Consider the following 23,097-nt stretch of genomic DNA (forward strand, 5'->3'; position numbering starts at 1 on the left):
AAAATAAAAATTATTAGTTTCCAAGAGAAAGTGAGCTGGAAAATTTCACCCAGCTCCCTTTAATATTTTCAAGAGTGCCTCTGATCCTTTAAATTAATATTAATGCTAAAAGTCAGAGATTGAGGTAGAAAGAAAATCTCTTTTTTTTAGAGACAGGGTCTCACTCTGTCACCCAGGCTGGAATGCAGTGGCATGGTCACAGTCACTGCAGCCTCTTGGGCTCGGGTGAGGTGTGCCCAGCAATTTTTTGTATTTTTTTTTTTTTGTAAAGACAGGGCTCTGCCGTGTTGCCCAGGCTGGTCTCAAACTCCTGGGTTCAAGCAATCTGCCCACCTCAGCCTCCTAACGTGCTGGGATAACAGGTGTGAGCCAGCGTGCCTGGCCAAAAATCTCTTTCAACGACTCATTAACTTTGAAATAGGCCCTGTTTTTAGGGTTATGTTTCCTTTTGCTTTATTTTTTTTCCAAAGAAAAATTTGTAACATAAAATATGATGCCTTGGCAATTAATTCTAACAGAAGAATTAAGGTTGATACATGCAGAGGGAATGAGAGAGTTAGAAAATCAGCATTTTGCAAAATGATTGAAGTAATTTACTTGGTTAGTAATGGACAATGTGACCAAGTATTACCCTACAGGTTATCTGTTAATTTCCTAGGGAAAAGTGAACTATCGAGATGCAGTGATATGGAGGTTATAACCCTAACCAAGTTAAAGAACAGCATAACTAAGGGAGTGGCAATCTGGCATATGTGTCTCCTGAAGAGATCCAATAGGAAGTGACCAGTAATTCCACAGAACACCTCTGCCACAATATTCCATTCAACCTAAACAAGTCTTTAGACTCAACTTCCAGTTTACAGAAACCATAGGGGATTGAAGGGTAAACTAAAGGTCATAATAAAGAAATATTCAGACAAATGCAGAACGTGAAATGATTGACAAAACAGCCCAGTTTCTTAAGAATGTCAATATCAGAGAAAAAAAGTAGAAGACTGCTCCAAATTTAAATGGACTATTAAATCTTGAAAAACAAAACTCCTATAAAAGTTTTAGTGGAAAAATGAGAAAATATGAATGTAGAAATTAGATAATCTTATGGAATTATTGTTCATCTTAGTTGTGATGTAATATATAATTAATATTATATAACTATTACATAATATTCTCTATTTATTTATATATAAATATATTTTATTTATAATGGTAATACCCTCATTATATATGTATATATTATAACATAATAATATAACCCTATATTATATTTATAATATAATAACCACTTCATTTGGTTACAGAGTTTAATAGAGATAGGACTTTTATTACAGACAGAGAACTGTGGGTAGAAATAACTCTCCCAATACAGCTAATGCTCAGTAGAGTCAGAATGCAACCTGGAGAGTCTATCTCTGGAGTCTGGGTTGTTTCCCACAGGCTTATCGAGTAGCTGTAAATAAGCAGCTTCCCTCTGGTTAGTGACACCCTCTAGTCACTAACAACTGCTACCAAAATGGCTTCTTTCAAGTTGCCATGAGGTCCTCTGCTTGTTGCAGCTGATGGCATCCAACTCTCTCTCCCTGCCCCTGCCCCCTAAATTAGCATCACGAGTAAGGAAGGAGTCCAAATTTCTTATGCTTCTCAGAGTACAGAAAAGAAAAAAAAACAAACAAAAAAACCCAAAAAAACATTCACTCAGTGTTCTCAGTTGGGTCAGACATCTTTGCAGTAGACTGCTTCTGTTCAAAGTCCTCTTCTGACCCATCAGCTATTTGTGGGTACCTATTACAATCAACACACAAGCCTCAGCATATTGCCCTCAGGCTTGGTGACATTGGGCTGAAACCTGCAGAGATTAAGGGACTAAAACTTAGTCAATGTAATTATTTCACAAGTATTTATTGAGAGCCTATGCACCAGTCCTGTTCTAAATCCTGTCGATAGAGCAGTGAACAAGAACAAGACAGAAACATCCCTGCTTCTTAGGAATTTATATCCTAGTGCAGGAGTTGGTCAGATTTTTCTGTAAAGGCCCAGACAGTAAACATCTTAGGCTTGGCGGGCCAAATGGTCTCTTGTATAACAATTTAGCTCTACCATTTTAGTGAAATAGCAGCCATAGACAACATATAAATGAATGAGTGCAGCTGTGTCCAATAAAACTTTATCTACAAAACAAGATGGCTGGTCAAATTTGACCTGTGGGCCATAGGCTGCTGAGCCCTCTCCTAGTGGCTTATCAAACAATTTTCCTAAACCTTGTAAGAAAACTAATTACAGGATATTTTCCTTAGATGACCCACTAAAGAGTTTATTTCATCATTTCAGTTAAAAGATTCATGCTCATTGAACAAACTGTTCCTGAACTGCCTAATACACACACACACACACACACACACACACACACACACACACGTGTATATATATATATTTAAAGATAGGGTCTTGCTCTGTCAACCACGCTGGAGTGCAGTGGTGTGATCACAGCTCATTGTAACCTTGAACTTCCTAGGTTCAAGGGATCCTCCAGCCTTAGCCCCGTGAGTAACTAGGCTACAGGCACGCATTACCATGCCTGGCTTTTTTTTTTTTTTTTTTTTTTTTTTTTGTACAGATAGGATCTTGCTATTTTGCCCAGGCTGGTGTCAAACTCCTGGGCTCAAGTCATTTTTCCACCTGGCTCTTCCCTAAAGTGCTGAGATTTTAGGTGCGGGCCACTCTACCTGGCTTGCCTTATATTTCTAATGAGTGCTATTGAGGTCCAAATGGCAGATGTGATCATTTGTGATGTCTGAAAAGATGATTAAATGGGATTAAACATGCAGGAAATATATTAGGGGAAATGCCCACGAGGAAAAATTGGGAGGAAGCCAGAGGAGGTTTGGAGAGGCTTCAGACCGGGATGGTCTAATTACAGGAAAGAGGAGAGGGAAGGAAGAAGAGTTGGGTGGAAGTCTTATCCCTCAAGGCAGCCGTGCAACAGTTCCAGCAAGGCTGATGAAGAGCCCCTAGCCAAAGTCATGTGTCAGTGGACTTCTACAGCTCCCAGGAGCAGGCCTACATATCCCTGCCACAATGAGTGGAAGTGACTGCTGGAAATTGTGGTCTCTGGACCAACACAGCAATGGATTTCAGAGCACAGCCATTGGTGAGCACTGGTCAATTATACTTCCGCAAGTAGGAGATTGGAAAGGTACATCTTTAAGGCCACGAGGAAGGGCTCCACAGATCATTAATTTGACTGAAAGTTAAGAAAGAAATGACTTAGAAGCATTTTGCCACATTAACTCAAACTCATGAAGGTAAAGACTGCTTTATTTGTTGCATTCTAATAGGACCTATTAAAACATCTTACATCAAGGAAGTACCCAAAGGCAGGAGTGGTTGCTCATGTCTGTAATCCAAGCACTTTGGGAGGCCAAGGCAGGTGAATTGCTTGAACCTAGGAGGTCGAGACCAGCCTGGGCAACATAGCAAGACCTGGTCTCTACAAAAAGTAAAGAAGTTAGCTGAGCATGGTGGCACAGACCTGTAGTCCCAGCTGCTCGTGAGGCTGGAGTGAGAGGATCACCTGAGACCAGAAGGTTGAGGCTGCAGTGAGCCCTGATCAGCCACTGCACTCCAGCCTGGGTGACAGAGTGAGACCCTATCTCAAAACATAATAATAAAAGATAAGGAAATAAACATAGGATGGTATATCATCTACCTTATAGAATTCATTATTATTATTAAATAGCCAATGTATGTAAAATTACTTAGAACTGAGGCAAGCATGGATTATTAGAGGCAAATTTTAAGGCAATTTGTTTGTCTGTTAGTTTCCCCAAAAACCAAATTTGCCTGAGAAAGAAGTGAGAAATAGAATGACACTATAGGAAGTGACATGAATAATTCCTCCTACAAACCCCTTCATATTGTACTCTTGGAAAGAGGAACTTGAAGGCCAAGAGATATTGGTACAAACTGATAACAGAGTGAGAAAAACACTGCAAGCCAGACTAAGGGGGAAGGAAAAGGCATGGTGGTGGTTTCTGATTCTTGCCACCATGGCCAGCAGAGTTATTCAGATGTGGTCATTACTGGTATCTTTCCTGATCATGACACTTTTTTGAGCACAAGAGGATCTTAAAATGCCATTGGCATGAACCTGTGGCTTTCTGCATTTTGTTAAGTCATAAATCTAGAAGGTCAGCAGAAGATTAGAAAGCAATAAGTTAATTATTTCATAACATCATGATGTGAAAGCTAGGGCATTAAAATATATTGGAAAGACATTGTCATGAGTTCCTGAAATAAACTGAGGACCTGAAGTCAGTTTTAGGAAAAGCAACACTTACCAGTGTGAAGCCAAGTTAGATGAATATAGGAGGAAAACCATGAGAGCATGCCTGGATAGCACAGAAGGATCTACTGGTTTTATAAATGCTTATTATAAATGAATAGAGTGTATGGAGGTTAAGGAATAATTCAGGATTACTTTTGTAAACTTGGCTCTGAATCAGGATTTGAGTTCACTTGAGTGGTTATGTCTAAGCAGAACATGTCCTGTTGCAATAGTTCAAATAAGTAGCACGAGGTTATACATTTACATATAACAGGTTCAAAGCATCACAGCTACAAATAGCATAAGCAATTGGAAGACATGAAAATGAAAGTGAAAAAAACACATAGGCGTCACTTCTTAAGGTAGGGCATAATTTGAGCCATTGTCATCCTTTTCTACTTCCCTCTCATTGCTACTTGTGATGGATTTGTGATTTTCGAAATGTTTTCTGGGTTTCAGCTATCTTAAAATTGTTCTCGCTGTATCTAATAAACTTTCATTGGTCTTTGATAGTAAGTTTTGGCTGCTTCGTATAAGGAGTAGTTATTCTTTTTCATTGAATTTTCTGTACCATTTTCAATAAAGTACACATCTTCTGGCCTTAAGGATGCAGAACAATTTATCTCTCAATACCTTACATAGCACGCATCTTAACAGTTTGGAGATTAACGTGCTAACAATGGGACATTTTTTTTCCCACAACTCCAACTCCTAGGTAGACAGAGATCAAAAAACAACCCAAGACACAGTGTTTTAGGGGATAAAAAAATTAAACAAGACTCTGCCGTGTGTTCCAGAAAAGTTATTGTAATAGAAACTTATACAAATTTCAAATATGCAATTAAGTAGGATATATTGTGTATTTGTTTTTGAGCATGTGAGAGTATTTTGTAGGAGAGGGTGAGCATTCTGTTCTAATAAAATAAAATAAATAATACAGTCACATTATTTATACCACAAGAAACCAATGTGCATATATTATCAAACTTACTGTGACAATGAATGATTAGACAAAGTCTTGTAATTTTCAGGGACAATATGTAGTTCCGTCCATCTCCCATGTTCATCTGATGTTGATGGGCAGCAAAAAGTATTTTCCAAAGCTAATGTGAATCACTGCCCCAATGTAGTCAGTACTTAAGTTCTTATTCAATTAGTTAATTATTAGTGTTACTAATCAAGGGAGATAGAAAAGAAATGAGTACCCCGGAGTTTGAATCCCAGATTTTATAAACTAGCTGCATGAATGTGAGAAATCACTCAAGCTAGTGATTTCTAGCTAAAAGATCTATCTATCTGCTCTAAGTGATTTTCATAAAAACCATTTGTGCACGGGAAGTTGTGTTATATAGGTTTTATCTGTATCAGTCATCATTGCTATTTTTCTTTAAATACCAATCTACCTGTGATGCCAGTATCGCAAATGAAAGAAAATAGAAATCATGTTGCACCTTATTTTTGAACATATATATTTCAGCTTTCATGTCAGAAATCAACTACATTGGGATAGAATCATCCCTTGGGTTTCAGAATGGTAACTGGAATAATGATTTTCATGGCTAAAAGGGAACCAAGAGACAATTAAAAATGACAGTCATCAAAATGATAGTCATCAAAAATGATATTTGCTATTTGCCAGTAAACTATGATGGGGTGTTTGTGACAATGGTGATCAAAGGGCATCCCTAGTTTTTACTCGTTGGTACTCAAATAAGTACATCATTGGCCCTAATAGGTAGATATATGTATATACACACATATTCCTCATAACTTCATTTGAGATTGTCCTTTCTATCTGCTGAATGCACAAACCGTCTGCAGGTGCCCTTCTGGCTGCAGCATTACCAGAGACAAAACAAAACAGGTCAAAAATGCACAACAAAGACACCAATCTGACCCAAATGGTTACTTTGTTTGACACATATCATATCACAGTTGGTAGCTGCAGTGCTTATTTGAATTTAAACATTGATGAGGTCCTTTGCTGGCTCTGTTTTGGCAAACATATGCAAAGCTAAATATACCAACCCTCATTAGATCAAAAAAAACATGCATAGCATGTCAGGCAGTCATTGTTGTTATTACCAATAAACAAAAATGTATGTTTCCCTAATCACAGTGCTGAAATGTGCTCTGTGTTTATGGAGAAAGCTAAAGAAAAAAAAAAAAATTTCCTTGTTGAGTCTGTGGACTCTGGCCCTGGGGTGTACCTGGGTCTCAACATCTGTCAGCTTTCTGGTCTGCTCTGCAGTCTGAGACAGGAGGCTGGTTCCTATCTCCAGCATGGTAGCCGTGTGGTTCTGAACTGCATTCTGCTGTATCTGGGCCATCTCCGACTTCATATTTTCCACAATGTAATTCTCAAGCTGCAAGAGATAAAGAACAAAACATATTACATTATAAGCAAGGCCTCCCAGTTGGGGCATGTAATATTTACAATGACAAAACAAGACACAGCTGGCAAATCAGCCATCTGGCGGGGATCCTCTACATCTCTGGGAGTTGGAGAAATGGGAGCAGAGCACACAGGAATCCAGTTGTCAACAAATTCCTAATATACTGATACATATATTTATAATCATCACAATCATAATGACAATTTGCACTTGGATCACACTTTCCCATTGTTGACATTATCCATTTAGCCTTTATAGCAAAGATGTATCAGAGTCAGCTTTATTGTTTTGTTTATTTTATAGATGAAAAAATAGAATCAGAGAGGCCAGTGATAAACCCAAGGTTGACCAGCAAGAATGCAGCCAAATTCACATACTAATTTAAATCTAATTCTTGGTGCTCTGATTTTTCCGTTACACCATACTGACCACATATCTCAGAAAAATTCAGCCTCCTGCTTCCATTTTTGTAACGATAAATAAAATATCACGCTGCTTTGGGGGAATGGGATGAGGAGTGGGAGGAAGGATGATGTCCAAAACAAAAACCTTTAAAGGAATATTAAAATATAGGCAATGATATATGAAATGAGCTGCAAAGTCTGAGAGCTAGCTGTAATCATTCTCCATGCTCCTTTGCAAGCTCAAAAATAGGTACTGAAAGTACAACCCATATAGCAGTATTTACTCTTCTTGCTTTGGGTAATATTTAGTCCTTTATGGTGCCATCTTAGAGAACAGTATAGTGCTAAAATAAATGGTGCCATAGGGACCATGGAGAATCATTAAGTGACTTACTGCAAGGGGTCCTATTAGGTACCTGGGAAAATAAAGCTGAACATATGCATTGTTTGAAAAATACAAAGGAAACCTGCACCTCCCTGTCAGTGCATTTAATTCCTCCACCACTGTGTGGTGACTACATTTTATTACTCTACTACACATATAGGGAAATTGCATCCCAGAGAAATCAGGTCCAAGGCCACACACCACAAAATCAGCCAGACTTGGACTTGAGCACTGAAGTCCTTAACTCTCATACCAACACTTTCAACCACTTGATAGCTATGACAAGTCGTGCTTCACAAGCCGGGTTCCAAATCATTAACAGCTATGTGATTTTTACTGATTTAGTGAACCATAATACATCCACTATTTCATAATCCATCGTAAAATTATTATCATGTAATAAATATAGTCTAAATGTAAATTCCCCTTTGTAAAGCTTTGGCAGCTCACTTGCTAACATCATCCCTTGCTTATTTCTATTTATCAAGAACAAATCTGTCCCATGCTAACAAAAATGGTTTTCAATCAAACTCTTATTATTATTAATACATTCTAAATTCATTCTTGGTCAATATAAGATAATTCCCCTTCATTAATTTTTCCCCCAAATTAGACATAGGAGGGAAAAAAATTCAACCTATAAAAGTTTATTATAAAACAAATACAAAATATATTATAATAAATCTCTGAAAATTATCAAAATGTAAGGCCTGTAGGCCAAATCTTGACTTTATTCCAATTGAACTAACATATTTAAACAACAAGAGGCAGGTAGAGAAAAAGAGGGTAGGACAGAGTAATAAAAATTTGTCATTTTGGATTCCACATCCTATGTTCCCTTTTTCCTAATAGCATTCTTTAACTTTCTTTTGGGAAGTTATCGTTTTGCCCTTCGGAACAAATGCTTCAGGTAGAGTTGTCCCAGCCTAGCATCACAAATGAGTACAGGTTCTAACTTGTCAAGCCAGAATGTTCTTCTCCTGCTTCATAGGTGTGAATTGTTCAAGAATGGAAAGACATCACAAGCAAGGCCATTAGCCTCAGTTCTCAAATTTTATCAAACTCATTTATAAAATAACTTTGTTTTCCTCTGTGGTTAATAAGCTGGTGACATATGCCCAATACAGTTGATGCCCGATTTTGCCACCACAAAACCAGAGTCAGCCCAAGAATGAAGCTGACTCAGACAGATGTTAGATAAGGAGATTAGATAGATAGATAGATAGATGATAGATAGATAGATAGATAGATAGATAGATAGATAGATAGATAGATCTATGTACATACATAGATGCTTGGATGCATAGATAGACACAGAATCAGGTGATGCCTTTTGAGCACCTGGACCTAGCTATATTTTTAGCTAGTTCCACCCTTGGACATTCAGTTGTAAGTTGCATGATCTAACAGTCTCCCATTGAGCAGCCAACCTTTTTTCCCCTTCAATCACATTGATTTAGATTTTTAACACTTACAACCAAGATTTTGGATTGTTACTTTTGATCAATGTTTAGCAGAAGAAATTTCAGGCAGGAAAACGTTAAGAGAATATTCCTTACTTTTCCAGGGAATTTGAGGTTATACATGAGTGTAAGTATCTTAAAAAATTACAGACAAGTCTCCATTATAAAGATAATAGCTATCATTTATAGCTGACAGTTATCATTGCCTACTATGCAACAGGCACAGAGCTACGTGTTTTCCTTTTGTAATCACACTTAAACTTCACAATTATATATGTTATAGCTGCTTTATAGATGAGACTATTGAGGCTCAGAAACCCCCAAACAACTTGCTCAAGAACAAGCAAGGATTCAACCCACAGCTCCAAAACCCATGTTGTTAACCTCTAACCTATTTAGCCTAGCACTGCTTTGTTATGCTATGCATTTTATTATATAGCTCTTAAAGCTTGAGTGTTCATCAAAACTACATGGGGAGAATTTTAAAATGCAGATGGAGGTACAACACACCAGAAATCTTTAAGGGCATGTACTGGGAAACTGTATATTTTATAAAGCTTCCCAGTGTAATTCTTATTCAGGTAAAGAATCAGTGCATCTCAAAGTGTGGTCCATAGAACAACTGCCTGTATGAGACCTGCTTGTGAACAGTCAGCCATGAAATGAGGAGTTTGCACCAGGATGTAAATTATCTAGGTCACTAAGCACACTGTTTAGTTCATTCACTTGATGTATATATATACAAACACACATGCAAAACTTTCTCATTGAAGAAAGTGATGCTCTAGTTTATATTCTGGTGCAAACTTCTTACCATGTTTCCTAAATGACAGCAATGTCATTGAGTAATACTCATTTAAACCATCAAATTTACTTTGAAATATCAGATTCCCTGCTTATCAAGAAATCTGTCTTTCTATGCAAATTTTCCTCCTGAGAGAGTTCACTAATCAGTGAGCTCCAATACAAGATCTGCTTGATAATTGTACATCAATTTCTTATGCAGTTGGTTAGCAGTAGTCTGTTCCCAGAGTTTGATTTGCTCCAGGTGTAATAACAATCATGTACCCTAGTCTTCACAGGGAGGACACCCTCAGCATAGGTGGCTACATCAAGGTTCAGTCTCTTTGTATCAGCTGTTGACCATTCTGTACTATTGTGCTTTTTTTAATTATAAAAGTTAACACCAGCAAAGCAAAATAACTATTTCATGCTAGCATTCATCACAACCATAAAGTGCCTCTCAGTTCTGCTGACCCTGTTGTAGATATAAAGTAAGTCTCCAACCTACACTAAAATGCTCATTTAGGCTGCTATGATGAGTAGCATGAATATAGCTCTAGTTAATTATTTTTTAATCAAATGGGGCTGCTTTCTCCAGGAGTAACTGCCTTTTAATGCAAAATCTAATGCCACACTTAAGTAGCAAGAACCAGATGTAGTTGATTTAAAGGCTGCAGCAGGAGGCAGAAGTCAAATATACAATGTGTGATTAATAAGGAGGACTGCTTTCATCTTATCTCTAAACATTCCTCTGTAGATGTATAACTGTGAAATCCATCTTGATGTGCCATAGCAGCCAGGTTCAGAAAAGATTTGTAACAAATTTGATTGTCTTCATATATTCCCTACTGGTTTTAAAATATGTTTACAGAAAATGACAGCTACCTCAAGGTTCAATATTTTATAAACATCTAAGATGTGAATTTTAAGCCTAGAAGTTGCTGACCACAAGAGCTAATGAGTTATAATGTAGGAGTCTCTCAACCTGAATAATAAAATTATTTGACTATACTGCCATGCCAGAGTTTTATAAGTTATTGACCAAAATGCTAGGAAGAGAATGTGATTTGAAATGAAATGACAAATAATAAATGATTACTTTCAAGCAAAAAAAAGTTGCATTTGTTAAGTGATTTAATATTTGCATAGCTTTTGTACACATTGTCTGACTTGATCCTTATATACCAAACTTGCAAGGAGAGAACTGATTCCATTTTATAGTTAGAAATCCGAGGCCTTCAGTGACTTCATAGAAATCAAAGAAAAGCCAGACATCAAAGAAAAATCTCAACTTTATCTTCTGATGTTCTACTAGCCTCAGAGTTGCGGGAAGTGTTCTGTTATTGGACTGGTTGGCTGGATGATTAGTTGACTGATAATTTCAATTTTAGTCAGCTATTGCATATTCATTATTATAATATATTATAACATACACAATATATTATAATATTTATTCCTTTGAGAAAAACATGCATCACTAGAGGGTGATTACTTTCACTTGGTTTCACTATAGTGGAGACCAAGTTAATTTGAGGTGGGATGAGAAGCCCTAGGGCCAGGTATATGGAAAGTTTATTTGCCAGTACTTTTAATAGAATGGAATCATTAAAGTCCTCTCATTAGTTCTTACCTTTTTTTCTTAGTAACATAAGTTTATTTTGTCTGCTCATTCTATTTTCTTGCCAACCATTGTAAAATACAACAAAGGGAATAACAATAATACACAAAGCCTCTACAAAGGCTAGATATGTACCAGCTTTTACAAATACACAGTTCATTGAATCTTTAGAACAATCCAGGTACTGTATTATTTTCCTTATTTCACTGATGTCTAAACAGAGGCTCAGGGAAGTTAAGTAAATTGTCTAAGATCATACAGTGGGTTTTTGGCAGAGCTGGTATGTTGCTTTGAGGCTAGATTGACCAGTAGCTTGTGCTCCATTCTGAAGGAATGTCACTCATCAAACACAAGCATATTGTTACCAATGTTAAAAACAAATTCTGATAACATACAATATTCATGCACAAAATATGTAAAAATGAAAGCTACAGAAATGATGAGGTGAAACTTGTTCAAAGATTGACCATTTTTTAATCTATACATTTGCATATTGATTGATGGCTGTAATATCTTAGGAAATGTTACCCATGGTGAGAAAGCAAATATCCAGTCAACTGTATGAAAAGTCTTAGTATTAAGTAGGCAAAGAAAACATATTTTTAAGAAGGTAATATAATCAGCCATTTGTAGTTCTATCATAAATCGCATGCCCCTGTCTTTTGCCCAATGACCAGGGGAGAACTGATGCTATCATTCTCCATCATGAGAGAGAATTTTGGGAGAGCTTTTACTAGACTCTCAAAACCCTTGCGGGCTTCAGTTTCATGAGAACCAAAATCTGTGTGAGATTATGACATGTCTTGTATGTGAAATGCATTCTGTATCATTTCACTTGAAGAAACCACTTCAAGGGGTCTCTTAAACCAGAGCATATCTTAAAGCACAAATAATACAATTTCTCCATGTAATTCTTAAGAAAGTAACATTTTAAACCCTATAAAAATTGACAAAGGCATTGTTCACTTAAAATATGGTGCAGATTAAATGGACCTTCATTGGATGTTGGTGCATATGGCATTACTCAGTTATGGCAAAACAACCATGAAATAAAGCAAAAGGGTAAATATGGGAAAGCAATAAAAAGGTAAAACAATGCAAAAAATGCCTTAAATGTTGATGGTTTTATCTAATCTCATTGTTCCATAAATCAATGGCAATATTTAAAATGCAACTATATCTAGGTTTATGGCCTTATTAAAAAAAAAGACAGCTGAAGCCAAATATATTATTTTCAGGGATTTCTATTATTAGATCTCCCAATATACTATTTCTTTTATGAAATGGAGAAATATAATTGTCTTTTTAGACAATAGATCTATTTAGCTAACATTTAAAATGGTTTCTGTACGGATATACATGCCATGGATCCCATTTCTCATTTTGATATCTGAAAGAATATTTACTATTTATGGAAGAAAGAAAACCATTAGTACAAGAGAGCTGAAAGAGACATTAAATATTATGAGCTCCAAGGATCTTGTTTTATAGATGTGGTGACTGAGGTTCAGAGAGGTTATAGAAAGCAAGGTGAAACAGCTAATCAATGTCAGATGTCAGGTCATGGCCCCTCTGTGTGTGGGAAACCCAGGCTCACATCACTAGGCTGAGCCAACAACAATGGCTGTCGGTACCTTAGACCCACCCCACATTTCTTTCCCAATTCCCTGGTTCCTGCTACTTGCTTTGCCTTTGCTGATTCCTGATTTGGATCTCCCCTTTTGCCAACTCATGCTCCATCCATTTTAGGGGTCTTGACTTTCTTTGCTGGACTCTGTTCTTGCTTCCTACCATTGATACCCATCAGCTGCCCCCTGGTCATTGAGCCTCAGCAACCCCTTGATTTTTTTTCTTCAGATGCATCACCTCACACATGGCAAAAAACAGAACCAAATTCTAGAATTAGTTCAGGCTTATCACCCCCTGTGTCAGTTCAGTTTAGTCTTAGCATATATGTGGTAAGTGTGTGCTGTGTACTAAGCCTGGTGCCAAATGCTACAGGTACAAAGAGTTGAGTCTAGCAGGAAATAGAAACGTGAATGAGTCATTTCAATAGAATTGGTGAATGGAGTCTGCCTCTGACTATGTTTCTTTCTGTAAATATTCTTTCTGCTTGATAGGGAGATGCTCTCAGATACTGATACTAATAGTGTGAGTGGATGTTTGTTACTCAGCCTCCAAAGGAATAGTAGCAACATCCCATTGAGGCATATATAGAAGCTATGAAGGGCAACCCAGAAAATCCCATAGGAACAAATTCTCCTGCCATTGCTTTTTTTGGTAATGATTCTTGTGGGACCACATTTTTGTGGCTGCTGAAATTTGCCAAAGTCATTTACATTGCCCCTAGAGTTGGGCCAGGACCCAGGAAAGTCATTCTCTCTTTGTATAAGCGAATGTCTCCTGTGCCAAAACACATTTTACTAACCTGGCACCTCTCTTCTACACCTACCTTCTCACACTAGTAAAATGTCAGAGTCATGGAACCTCAAGCATATTTGTACATCTGCTTAATTTTTCCCTTTACCTTTTTTTAAAAGGCACATGGCATATAAAAAGCACATTCAGCCAGGAGTCAGGATATCTGGATTTTAATCCAGGTACTATCATTGATATACTCCATGAATTTGGAGAAATCACTTAAACACTTTGGGTTTAAGTTCTTCATCTATGAAATAAAGGGCTGGATTCGATCATTTCTAATGACTCATGAAGCTCTCAAACTCCTTGATTTAAAACTTCCTTTATAAAGTACAAGAGTCTATAAGGTTTGAATTTTAATTTATTATAGAAAATTGAAATCTGAATGTATATATCTATAAAATATGACATACATATCCTTAATGGCAGTAAAGAAACAATGATACTAGAAACAATAGCAAAGCCCTGGACTGGATCTTGTCTCCATAGCAGGCACATCTGTTTTAAGATAAAGAGCTAGAATCTCTGAATTGCTTAATCCCCAGGCACCATTCTGTCCCAGATATATTCCTTGTCTTTCTCCAACACAACTTGGCTTTCTGTCTTTGATTTTTATCACAGTGAATGGCACCATTACCACCTATCTGTTCATCCAAGCCACAGAGAATCACCTTGATTAGTCTTTTCCTTCTTTTTCTACATTAAATCCACACCAGATGGTGTTGCTTTTTTTTTTTTTTTTTTTTTTGAGAGGGAGTCTCTCTTTGTCACCCAGGCTGGAGTGCAGTGGGGTGATCTCAGCTCGCTGCAACCTTCGCCTCTCGGGTTCAAGTGGTTTCCTGCCTCGGCCTCCCGAGTAGCCAGGCACATGCCACCACGCCTAGCTAATTTTTGTTTTTTTAGTAGAGACAGGGTTTTGCCATGTTGGCCAGGCTGGTCTCGAAGTCCTGACCTCAGGTGATCCACCCACCTGAGCCTCTCAAAGTGCTGGGATTATAGGCGTGAGCCACTGTTCCTCGCCCTCTGCTGTCTCTTGAAGGCTGCCTAGGTCCATCCCTCTCCCACTTCCCTCTCTCCCTACCAATATCAGTTTATCCTCACAGTCACTGACTAAGGTCAGACTCTCATCAGTTTTCTTCTGGATTTGTTAATGGCCCCATAACTGGTCTCCTGACTCCAGACTCGCCTCCTCCAATCCATCATCCATGCCATAGCCAGTGGGATCAATCTAAAGCACAGATTTGGCTTTGTCATGTCACTGTTCAAACTCTTTCAGTAGCTTCTACTACCTGCAGATAATGTCACAACACTGTATTCGTCATAGATGATTCTTAACAATCTGGACCCCGACCCTCCCACCCTACATGTACTCTATGCTCCAGACATACCAAATGACCACAGTATTTTCATTTCACTGAGCAAACACTCTTTTTGACTCATGTCTTTGCATATGACTTTGCTCCGGCTGGAATGCTTCTTTTCACCTTTATTCTCCCTTTTCTTGGGCTAGGTCCTATTTTTCAAAACTCAGTTCAAGCTTTTCCTCCTCTAGGAAGCCTCTCATCAATCTTCTCTCTGTAATACCCTTCCTTTCTATTTCTAGAGCACCTGTACCTCTGTTTTTCATAATAGCCTTATTCACCACCCTTCCTTTCTACTTCTGGAGCACACTGTGCCTCTGTTTTTCATAATAGCTTTGCTCACCATCCCAGTATAAGTTCCTTAAGCACAAGCACTACCTGGTTCAACTTGGTACCACTTCCTTTCACTGCCTGGCACATAGTGGGGTCTCAATACCATTTTGATAAATAATTTAATGCATAAATGAATTTGTGTATGAAAATACTGAGTCTCCCATTGTGAGCTTAGCCTAGTTCCATTTGTTTCTCTAAGTAAGAAATATCATATTAGCAATTATCAATGATCCCCTTTTGAATGGCAAAGGAACCAGCATAAATGATGTACATAGCTCTGAAGACAAATATCCTCACTTTGTGGACCACATAAACCCATCTTGTCTTACTATGTCTTTCTACTTTGCTATTCCCAAACATCTCGACTATGAGTCATTGTTTAAATCAAGTAAAATCAATGAAACACATTGAAAACTAACCATGTCTTAATCATTGCTCCATACATAAAAGCAAAAGAAGTAAAACTTAATGCTGTTCATTGAGACTGCTTATAACATAAGCATGCTACAAATGCTGGACTGAAGGTATCAATGTCCTGCTTGCCTTCCTGCCTGTCTGATGGGTAGAATAAAGAAAGGAACAAATCCTCTCAACGAGGGAATCTAATAAGTCTTTCCAGAGGCAGTCCCAAAGGAATATAGAAGGGAGGGCATACATTTCTTCTGTCTCCTTTAAAATAAAAAAAAATAGCCTTATGGCAATGACACTGCATTCCAGCCTAGGCAACAGAGTTAGAGCTTATATCTGAAAAAATACAGCCTGGAAAAATTGAGGGCTAGGGGATAAGAAAGGACTCTGGGAAGACTTTGAGAGCATGCGAGGAGCTGTGCTTGCTTAGGCAAGATGACTCTCCTGCCTACCTCCTGAAATGTGCTTCTTGGGAAATCAAGAAATAAATCAGTCAGAAGCAACAGCGTGCCATTGATGCCATACCACACACATGCGGCAAGGGCACAGCATCAGAGTTTTAATATGAGATTCAGGTAGAAGGCAAAGACAGATAATTTCTGTGCACTTTACCATATTTTCAGACATAGTAAGCATAAGATTTACCCATTTAATAACATATATAAGAACATATGTTGTATGTACGTATATACAAACATACACACAAATACATTTGCACAATTATGCTCTTGTACACACATATATTTCCCTATTCCCAACCTACATGTGTCCAGTTCTACATTCATACTTTGTAGTTATGTTCATTTCATTGCAGTTTATTTTCTTAAAGATCCATTTAAAATAACCAACGCGTCACTCACCTTCGAATGAGGTGTATTTGATGTAAAATTTAATCACTTCAGAAAATGCCCATTAATCTGTCATGGACAGCTCCAGTATTCTGCCTAACAACACAGAAATCTTTTTCCCAAATTCTAAAATTATACTTAGATGACAGAAGAATGGAAGAATTACAAAGCAACTTGGTATGCATTGTTTTTATAACAATAAGAGGGATCTTTTTTAACTAAACAAGATACTGTTTCAAACAAAATTGCAAACATGTCTCCCTTTACTGTAATGCTTTTTAGTTTCTTGCTTATCTGAAATGCAATTTAACCCCCTGCATGCTACACAAAATACATTCTCTTTCACTTAAAAAGAGAAAGCTTTGACATTTGAACTACAGACCACCCCAGCAGCTAGTAGGTTGGGGGGATTGATGGGGTAAAAGGCTCTCCACCAGATAATTCTTCTAAGAAACATTTTCTGCAAACCACACTTATTTCTCCTCTGACAAATGGCAGCGATGCAAACACATAGCTTATAATGATGATCTTTTAAAAGAAATCTTCTGCATTCAATGAAACATTACAGGACAGATCATGAAATTTAAATACCCGGCAGATGATATAAGATACTCAAGAACAGAAGTTTGAAAGCCTTAATAATTAAGGGATTTGTCGATTTTTCAGGAATACCATGACTAGGTAGAAAATTGCCATCATTTTACTCTGGTATTTTGTATGAAATTGGAAGGTATTAACACTTAAAATCAAATCTCTTTCAATAAAATCCTTCACTATTCAACACTCTGACTTTTTAGGCTGTTATTACCTTTTCATTTATGCTACGTCTTTTCTTGCTTACAATGAAGTTGCTTTGTTGGTTGTCTTTCTCTTCTGAAATATCTTGTTTATGGGTTTTTAAAATTAATTTTCTTTCATCTGCTTAAATAAAGTAAAATAAATGATAAAAGTGTGTGCATATATATGTGTATGTGTGTGTTTTCTCCCACAATATGAGATTACTCAATGGAACATATAGTAAGTTTGTACAGGCATAAAACTGTCAATGTCATTGTATAATAAACATTCCAAAGCATTATGTGTGAGGTCCAACTAATTTTTTTCTGAATAATATTTGTTGAGTAGTTCTTATTTAAATTACCCTTGGTCCAAGTACTGGAAGAATTATTAGGACAGAAAAAGTCATTCAAAGCATAAGAAAGGAATAATGATTGCTGACATCTTATAAATGCAATAAAATCCCTATTTTTTTTTCTCCCTTTGATCAAAGGACTAAAGACAGTGGGCATTGTTTCATCTTTCACAAAGGCCATTTTGGTGCCCTGGTGATGCTTGTTACATCCCAAGTGCTATTGGATGAGAGACCAAATTAGCATTACAATGAACTGGCTTCTCTGAGAATTAACAATACACCACAAGAGAATGAAACGAAGCATGAGTAACTGCAAAAATACCTGCTCTTGTGACTACACATATTGCCAGAAGAATTTTGTAAAAGTCAGTTTTAAAGACTCATTAATCTAGTTTTGGCAGCTGTAGATCACCTCCCAGTGTTCCTCCTGATTTAGTCCCCATCCCCAACAAGCTGGGAGAACTGGATACTTTATATATTCATTAACTGAAAGAAGCCTGGGCTAATTTATTGGAAAGTCTAAATCCTGGGTTCTTATGATCATGAAATGTGGATAATAGAGACCAGAAAGCTGCCATACCTACTTAACAGACATCACACTTTGACATATTTATTTTGGATGTTTTCATTTTTAGTAAGAAATAAATTACTACATATAAAATCAAGGTCCCACAATCAGAATATAACCTTTATTCTGAAGTTGATGTGGGTTTTTTCTCCGTAGGTTTATATTCAAAATAATATACTGTCTGGTACACTTTCATGATGTACAAAAATGTTACCTTATTGCATGATTTCTTCATTCTCTTATTTTTAAATCAATACTATGTTTTTGAGACTTAGATATATTAACAGTATTGTTTTACTGTAATTACAGGACTGAGTTAGACTTAGTAATTCTAACTGCTAATAAAACATTCTCATATCCCAATGCCTGACTTACTCCGAAGAGAGGAGTACAATGTCTTTCAGATTCCTGTTACCCTGAGTTCTAGCTCAGACACAAGAAGGAACAAATTGTTTCTCAGACTCTCACAAAGCCCCCAGGGTCTCTTCTCTAAGGATGTGAAGGAAAGCTGTGTAATGAATCTTCCCCTATTTAAATACTATATCTCAAGAATCTGAATGAATAATTTTTATATTTGGCAAATAGTTATTTCCCAGAGAGAGCAATTAGGGGGTTGAGAAAGAAAGGAAACATGTTACCAGAACTAAAAATTGATTCTATAGTTATTCTCAAACATAAATTACTACATTAAGAGTTTAAAATAACCATTACCACAATTATAAAGACAGCTCTCCCAACTTCCTAGCAGCATTCCATTGAATAGACAAGATAGTCTTGATTTTAAAGTGCAAAGTGGCTTCAATATACTAGCTTTCCATGGCTTACAAACAAACAAAAACCATTTCTGTTCAGCATAATACACAGTACACAAAATGATATATTTAGCATGTTCTCAATTATGGTAAGTATATTCAGACACAAATTTGTATGCATTTGAAAAAGAAAAGAAACACTGAATTGTTAACAGTGCCAATCTCTGGCTGATGGGAATACAGGTGAATTTTATTTTCTTCTTGAAATGGTTTGGTTGGTTTTCTCCTTTCTTTAGAAAATGAGAATTTAATTTTATACCCAGAAATAAAATAAAGAACTAGAGAAAGAAAGAAATGTGCTTAGAATGCATTCATTCTTAGTAGGAAACTTACAAACATCTGGCAAAGTTTAGTGGTGGCCTGGTTGGAGCAATTCTGGAAAAGTCTGCTGCCCTCCATAGACATTCCTCACTGGCTTAGCCGGTTTTCCTCGTCTAGTCTTACTCCCTACCTGCCACCCCTAATTCTCTGGTTTCCTAAGAAGTCAAGAAAACAAACAAATAAGAAGAAATAAACAAAAGAGCCAAAACAGCCGCAAGTAGGTCTTTACCAAGGGGAAAGTGCTGTGTGCAAAGCCTGTAACAATCGCCTTTGTTTTTTGAATACTTCTTGTGGATCAGCCAATGAGGTAAGGTCTTGAGGTTCTTCCTTTAATTATTTCTCACAGCAGCCCTTTGAAATAGGTATGGTTACCATCTCAGTCCAATGAGGTGGCAGAAGTGATGAGAAGTTCAGTAACATGATCAGGACTACAGAGCCCAAATGTTGCAGTCGATATTCAGACTCAAGTCTCTTTGATGCCCGGGTCACTCTCTTTCCGCTTTATTCAGCCCCATGTTCTTGGTTAGGGCAAGAATTACGAACAGGCCCTTTGCTGCCCAAGTTCAAACAGCCAAAGTGTTTTGTTTGACTAGCACATTATTTTTAAAATATGGTTTCAAGCCTTTAACAAGAGTATGTAATCTCTAGTTATCCACAGCCCATACCTCTCTTGGATATAAAACTTCTGGCCCTTTTAGCTATTAAGGTCAGTTGCCCAGATCCTAATGGCATTTGAGTTGCCATCATTAAGGGGGAAATGAAGGCACCTAACATTTGATGATCACCATCAGGCAGTAAAAAAGTCTTCATATACTTGTTGTCCTTTTAAAAATACAATGAAAAGTCCCCCTCACCACTCTCACGCTTAGAAATACTGAAAGAATGATTGAATCAACATGTGGTAAGACATTTGAGGCCTTTGTAAGCCCAGCATAAATAAGAAACATAATAATTTTATATGACAAGTTGACTTATTCTTTCCTCAGCTCCATAGTGACACGCTATTTATGGCCGCATTAATTATCTTTGCTGAAAAGCATTAGCATTTTCTTTCATTTACTCAACCAAAACAGAGACATCATCTTCACGTGCATATGGATTAGTATCATGTTTGTTCTCCTGTTCATTACACCATAATTCCTTCAAATAAGCACAAATATCAGGCAAATATGGATTCTAACATTATTATATGCACATAATATTAGAGCCTATTCTCATAGAATGAGCTCTAATATTATGATTTTTTTTAAAGTTTACTAACAAAATCCAATCAATATTCAAACAAGCCATTTTCCTTTGGGAAATAGTGTTTTCTTCTTTACTAAACTAAAACATGTTGTACTGTAAATTGAACCTCCTGAGCTGGAATAATTTTATCTCAAAAATGTTTTGGTTGTTGAAAGCAAAGTTACGCTTAAAGAAAATTTGCAGATATATACATATTTGTATAGAATCTTAAATTGGAATATATATAGAATATATATAGATCTATCTATAAATATAGAATATATACATACATATGTATCTGTGGATCTATATCTATACCTATAGAATATATGTATATATTCTATATCGATATAGAATATATATATGGGATGGGGTAATAGACAGTACATGTTTCCCCTTGAAAATGCCATATCTTATTAAGTATGTATAAAAACACAGAATGGTAGTTTAAATGTCAGCAAAGACAGGCTGGCGCAGTGTCTCATACCTGTAATCCCAGCATTTTGGAAGGCCAAGACAGGCAGATCACCTGAGGTCAGGAGTTCAAGACCAGCCTTGCCAACATGGTGAAACCCTGTCTCTACTAAAAATACAAAACTTAGCCAGGTGTGGTGGCAGACGCCTGTAATCACAGCTAGTCAGAAGGCTGAGCCAGGAGAATCATTGATCTGGAGGCAGATCAATGAGCTGAGATCGTGCCACTGCACTCTGGCCTGGATGTCAAGAGCGAGATTCCATCTTAAAATAAATAAATAAATAATAAATAAATAAATAAATAAATATTAGCAAAGACACACAGATACATAGACATATGTAGATGTGCATATGTATTATACATTTTCACATACTTTCTTATATAAACACATTTCAATGAACATTTACTCAGTAAGTTTTATATGTGTCCTATGCTAACAGGCATCATGCCATGAATACATAAATATGAAAAAGATGCAGTTCTCGCTTAGTCCCTGGCAAGTGAGAAAAACAAGTATATAAACAGATATCATTATAATTAGTAGCTGTTAAAGTAGAAATATTCTCTACAAGATTGTAAAAAATATACTCAAAGTTTATAAAATACATGACACTTTTATTCCATATTCTCATAGAGAAGAAATACAGCTTCAAGGACTTCTTAGTAAATTCAGAATTACTTAGTACAAACATGTCTTGGAGAAATACATACTTCATCAGCCTTTTTTTCTGTCCTGATGTGCATTCCCACCCAGGGCTGGCTGTTCTCAGAATTCATAGCTTTAATATTAAAATTGTATCATCATCATTATCTCCAGGAAACCATGAAGCCCAAACCTGATAGATTCTAGGATCTCATTGAGGCCTTTTGCATTCTTGACTTCTTAAAGCCAAGGGTTCTCATGTCACAGAGATGTGTTTAATATGAGATGTGTTATATTAAAAAGTCTAATGAGTTTGCTGGAAAACCACCATTATAAAAAGAAATTATACATTTGCTTTTTCATAATTCTCACCATTTTTTTTCTGTAAAAAAGGAAGAGTCAGAGAATATAAGTAATTTCCCAGAAGACATACAGTTACATGAGGCTTACCCAGCTTGTCTAGGATTGGGCTAATCCACACCCTGCCTATCTTCCCAGCTGTAAGAATTTCTCATATCAAAAATAGAGAATCTTTGCAATCTACTTGACTTCTTCCAAAGTGGGGGAAAGGTCTTGGTGATTTCCCACAGGCAGGTAGAATCTTGCGGCATGAAGAGCTATTTTTAACATGGTGCTGTGGAGAGCTCCCAGAATGTGTCAGCAGGGAACCTGAGTGCTTTTTTTTTTTTTTTTTTTTTTCCCACTTGTCAGCCATATGAACTCCAAGGTCTTTTACTTCTGTGAGATAAATATTTCTCAACAGTAAAGCCATCAGGCTAATTGTACCTGTCCTAAACATCTCAAAAGTTTCTTGTAATGATCAAATGAAATAATACATGTCAAAATGCTTGGTCAGATGTAAGGTGCCATGTAAATGTCAGGTACTTATACTTCGATGTGGGTAGGTTGGAAGAAGCAGTCTGAGAATCTATTAGAAGTGTGAATTCTCTGGTGTAACTGCATATACAGTTATCAATAAGAAGACAATGAACAGCTAATACTAGCCACCATATTATTGCTTTTTCCAAGTTCTGATTTATATTTACATGAGAAGCAGCACACGAGAAGCAGTGTTTGAGAAAGAATAATAAGTTTTGGATTCTGTTAGCTCTAAGCTGGCAACTGGCTAGCTGTGTGACTTTGAGCAAGTTGCTTTCCCTCTCTGTGCTTTAGCTTCT

At 36.9% G+C, this 23,097-nt stretch overlaps 1 protein-coding gene across 2 annotated transcripts in view; it reads right to left on the reverse strand.

Annotated features, from left to right (window-relative positions):
- ANGPT1 (angiopoietin 1) overlaps nt 1–23,097 on the reverse strand; it is a 245,602-nt gene that overhangs the window by 87,415 nt on the left and 135,090 nt on the right. For both annotated transcript variants that reach the window (XM_034966483.4, XM_034966482.4), the window contains exon 2: nt 6,532–6,687. In XM_034966483.4, the coding sequence (XP_034822374.1) occupies nt 6,532–6,687 (156 nt within the window). The remainder of the gene's footprint in view (nt 1–6,531; nt 6,688–23,097) is intronic.

The sequence above is a fragment of the Pan paniscus genome, chromosome 7, assembly GCF_029289425.2.
Source record: "Pan paniscus chromosome 7, NHGRI_mPanPan1-v2.0_pri, whole genome shotgun sequence".
Classification (NCBI taxonomy): Eukaryota; Metazoa; Chordata; class Mammalia; order Primates; family Hominidae; genus Pan; species Pan paniscus.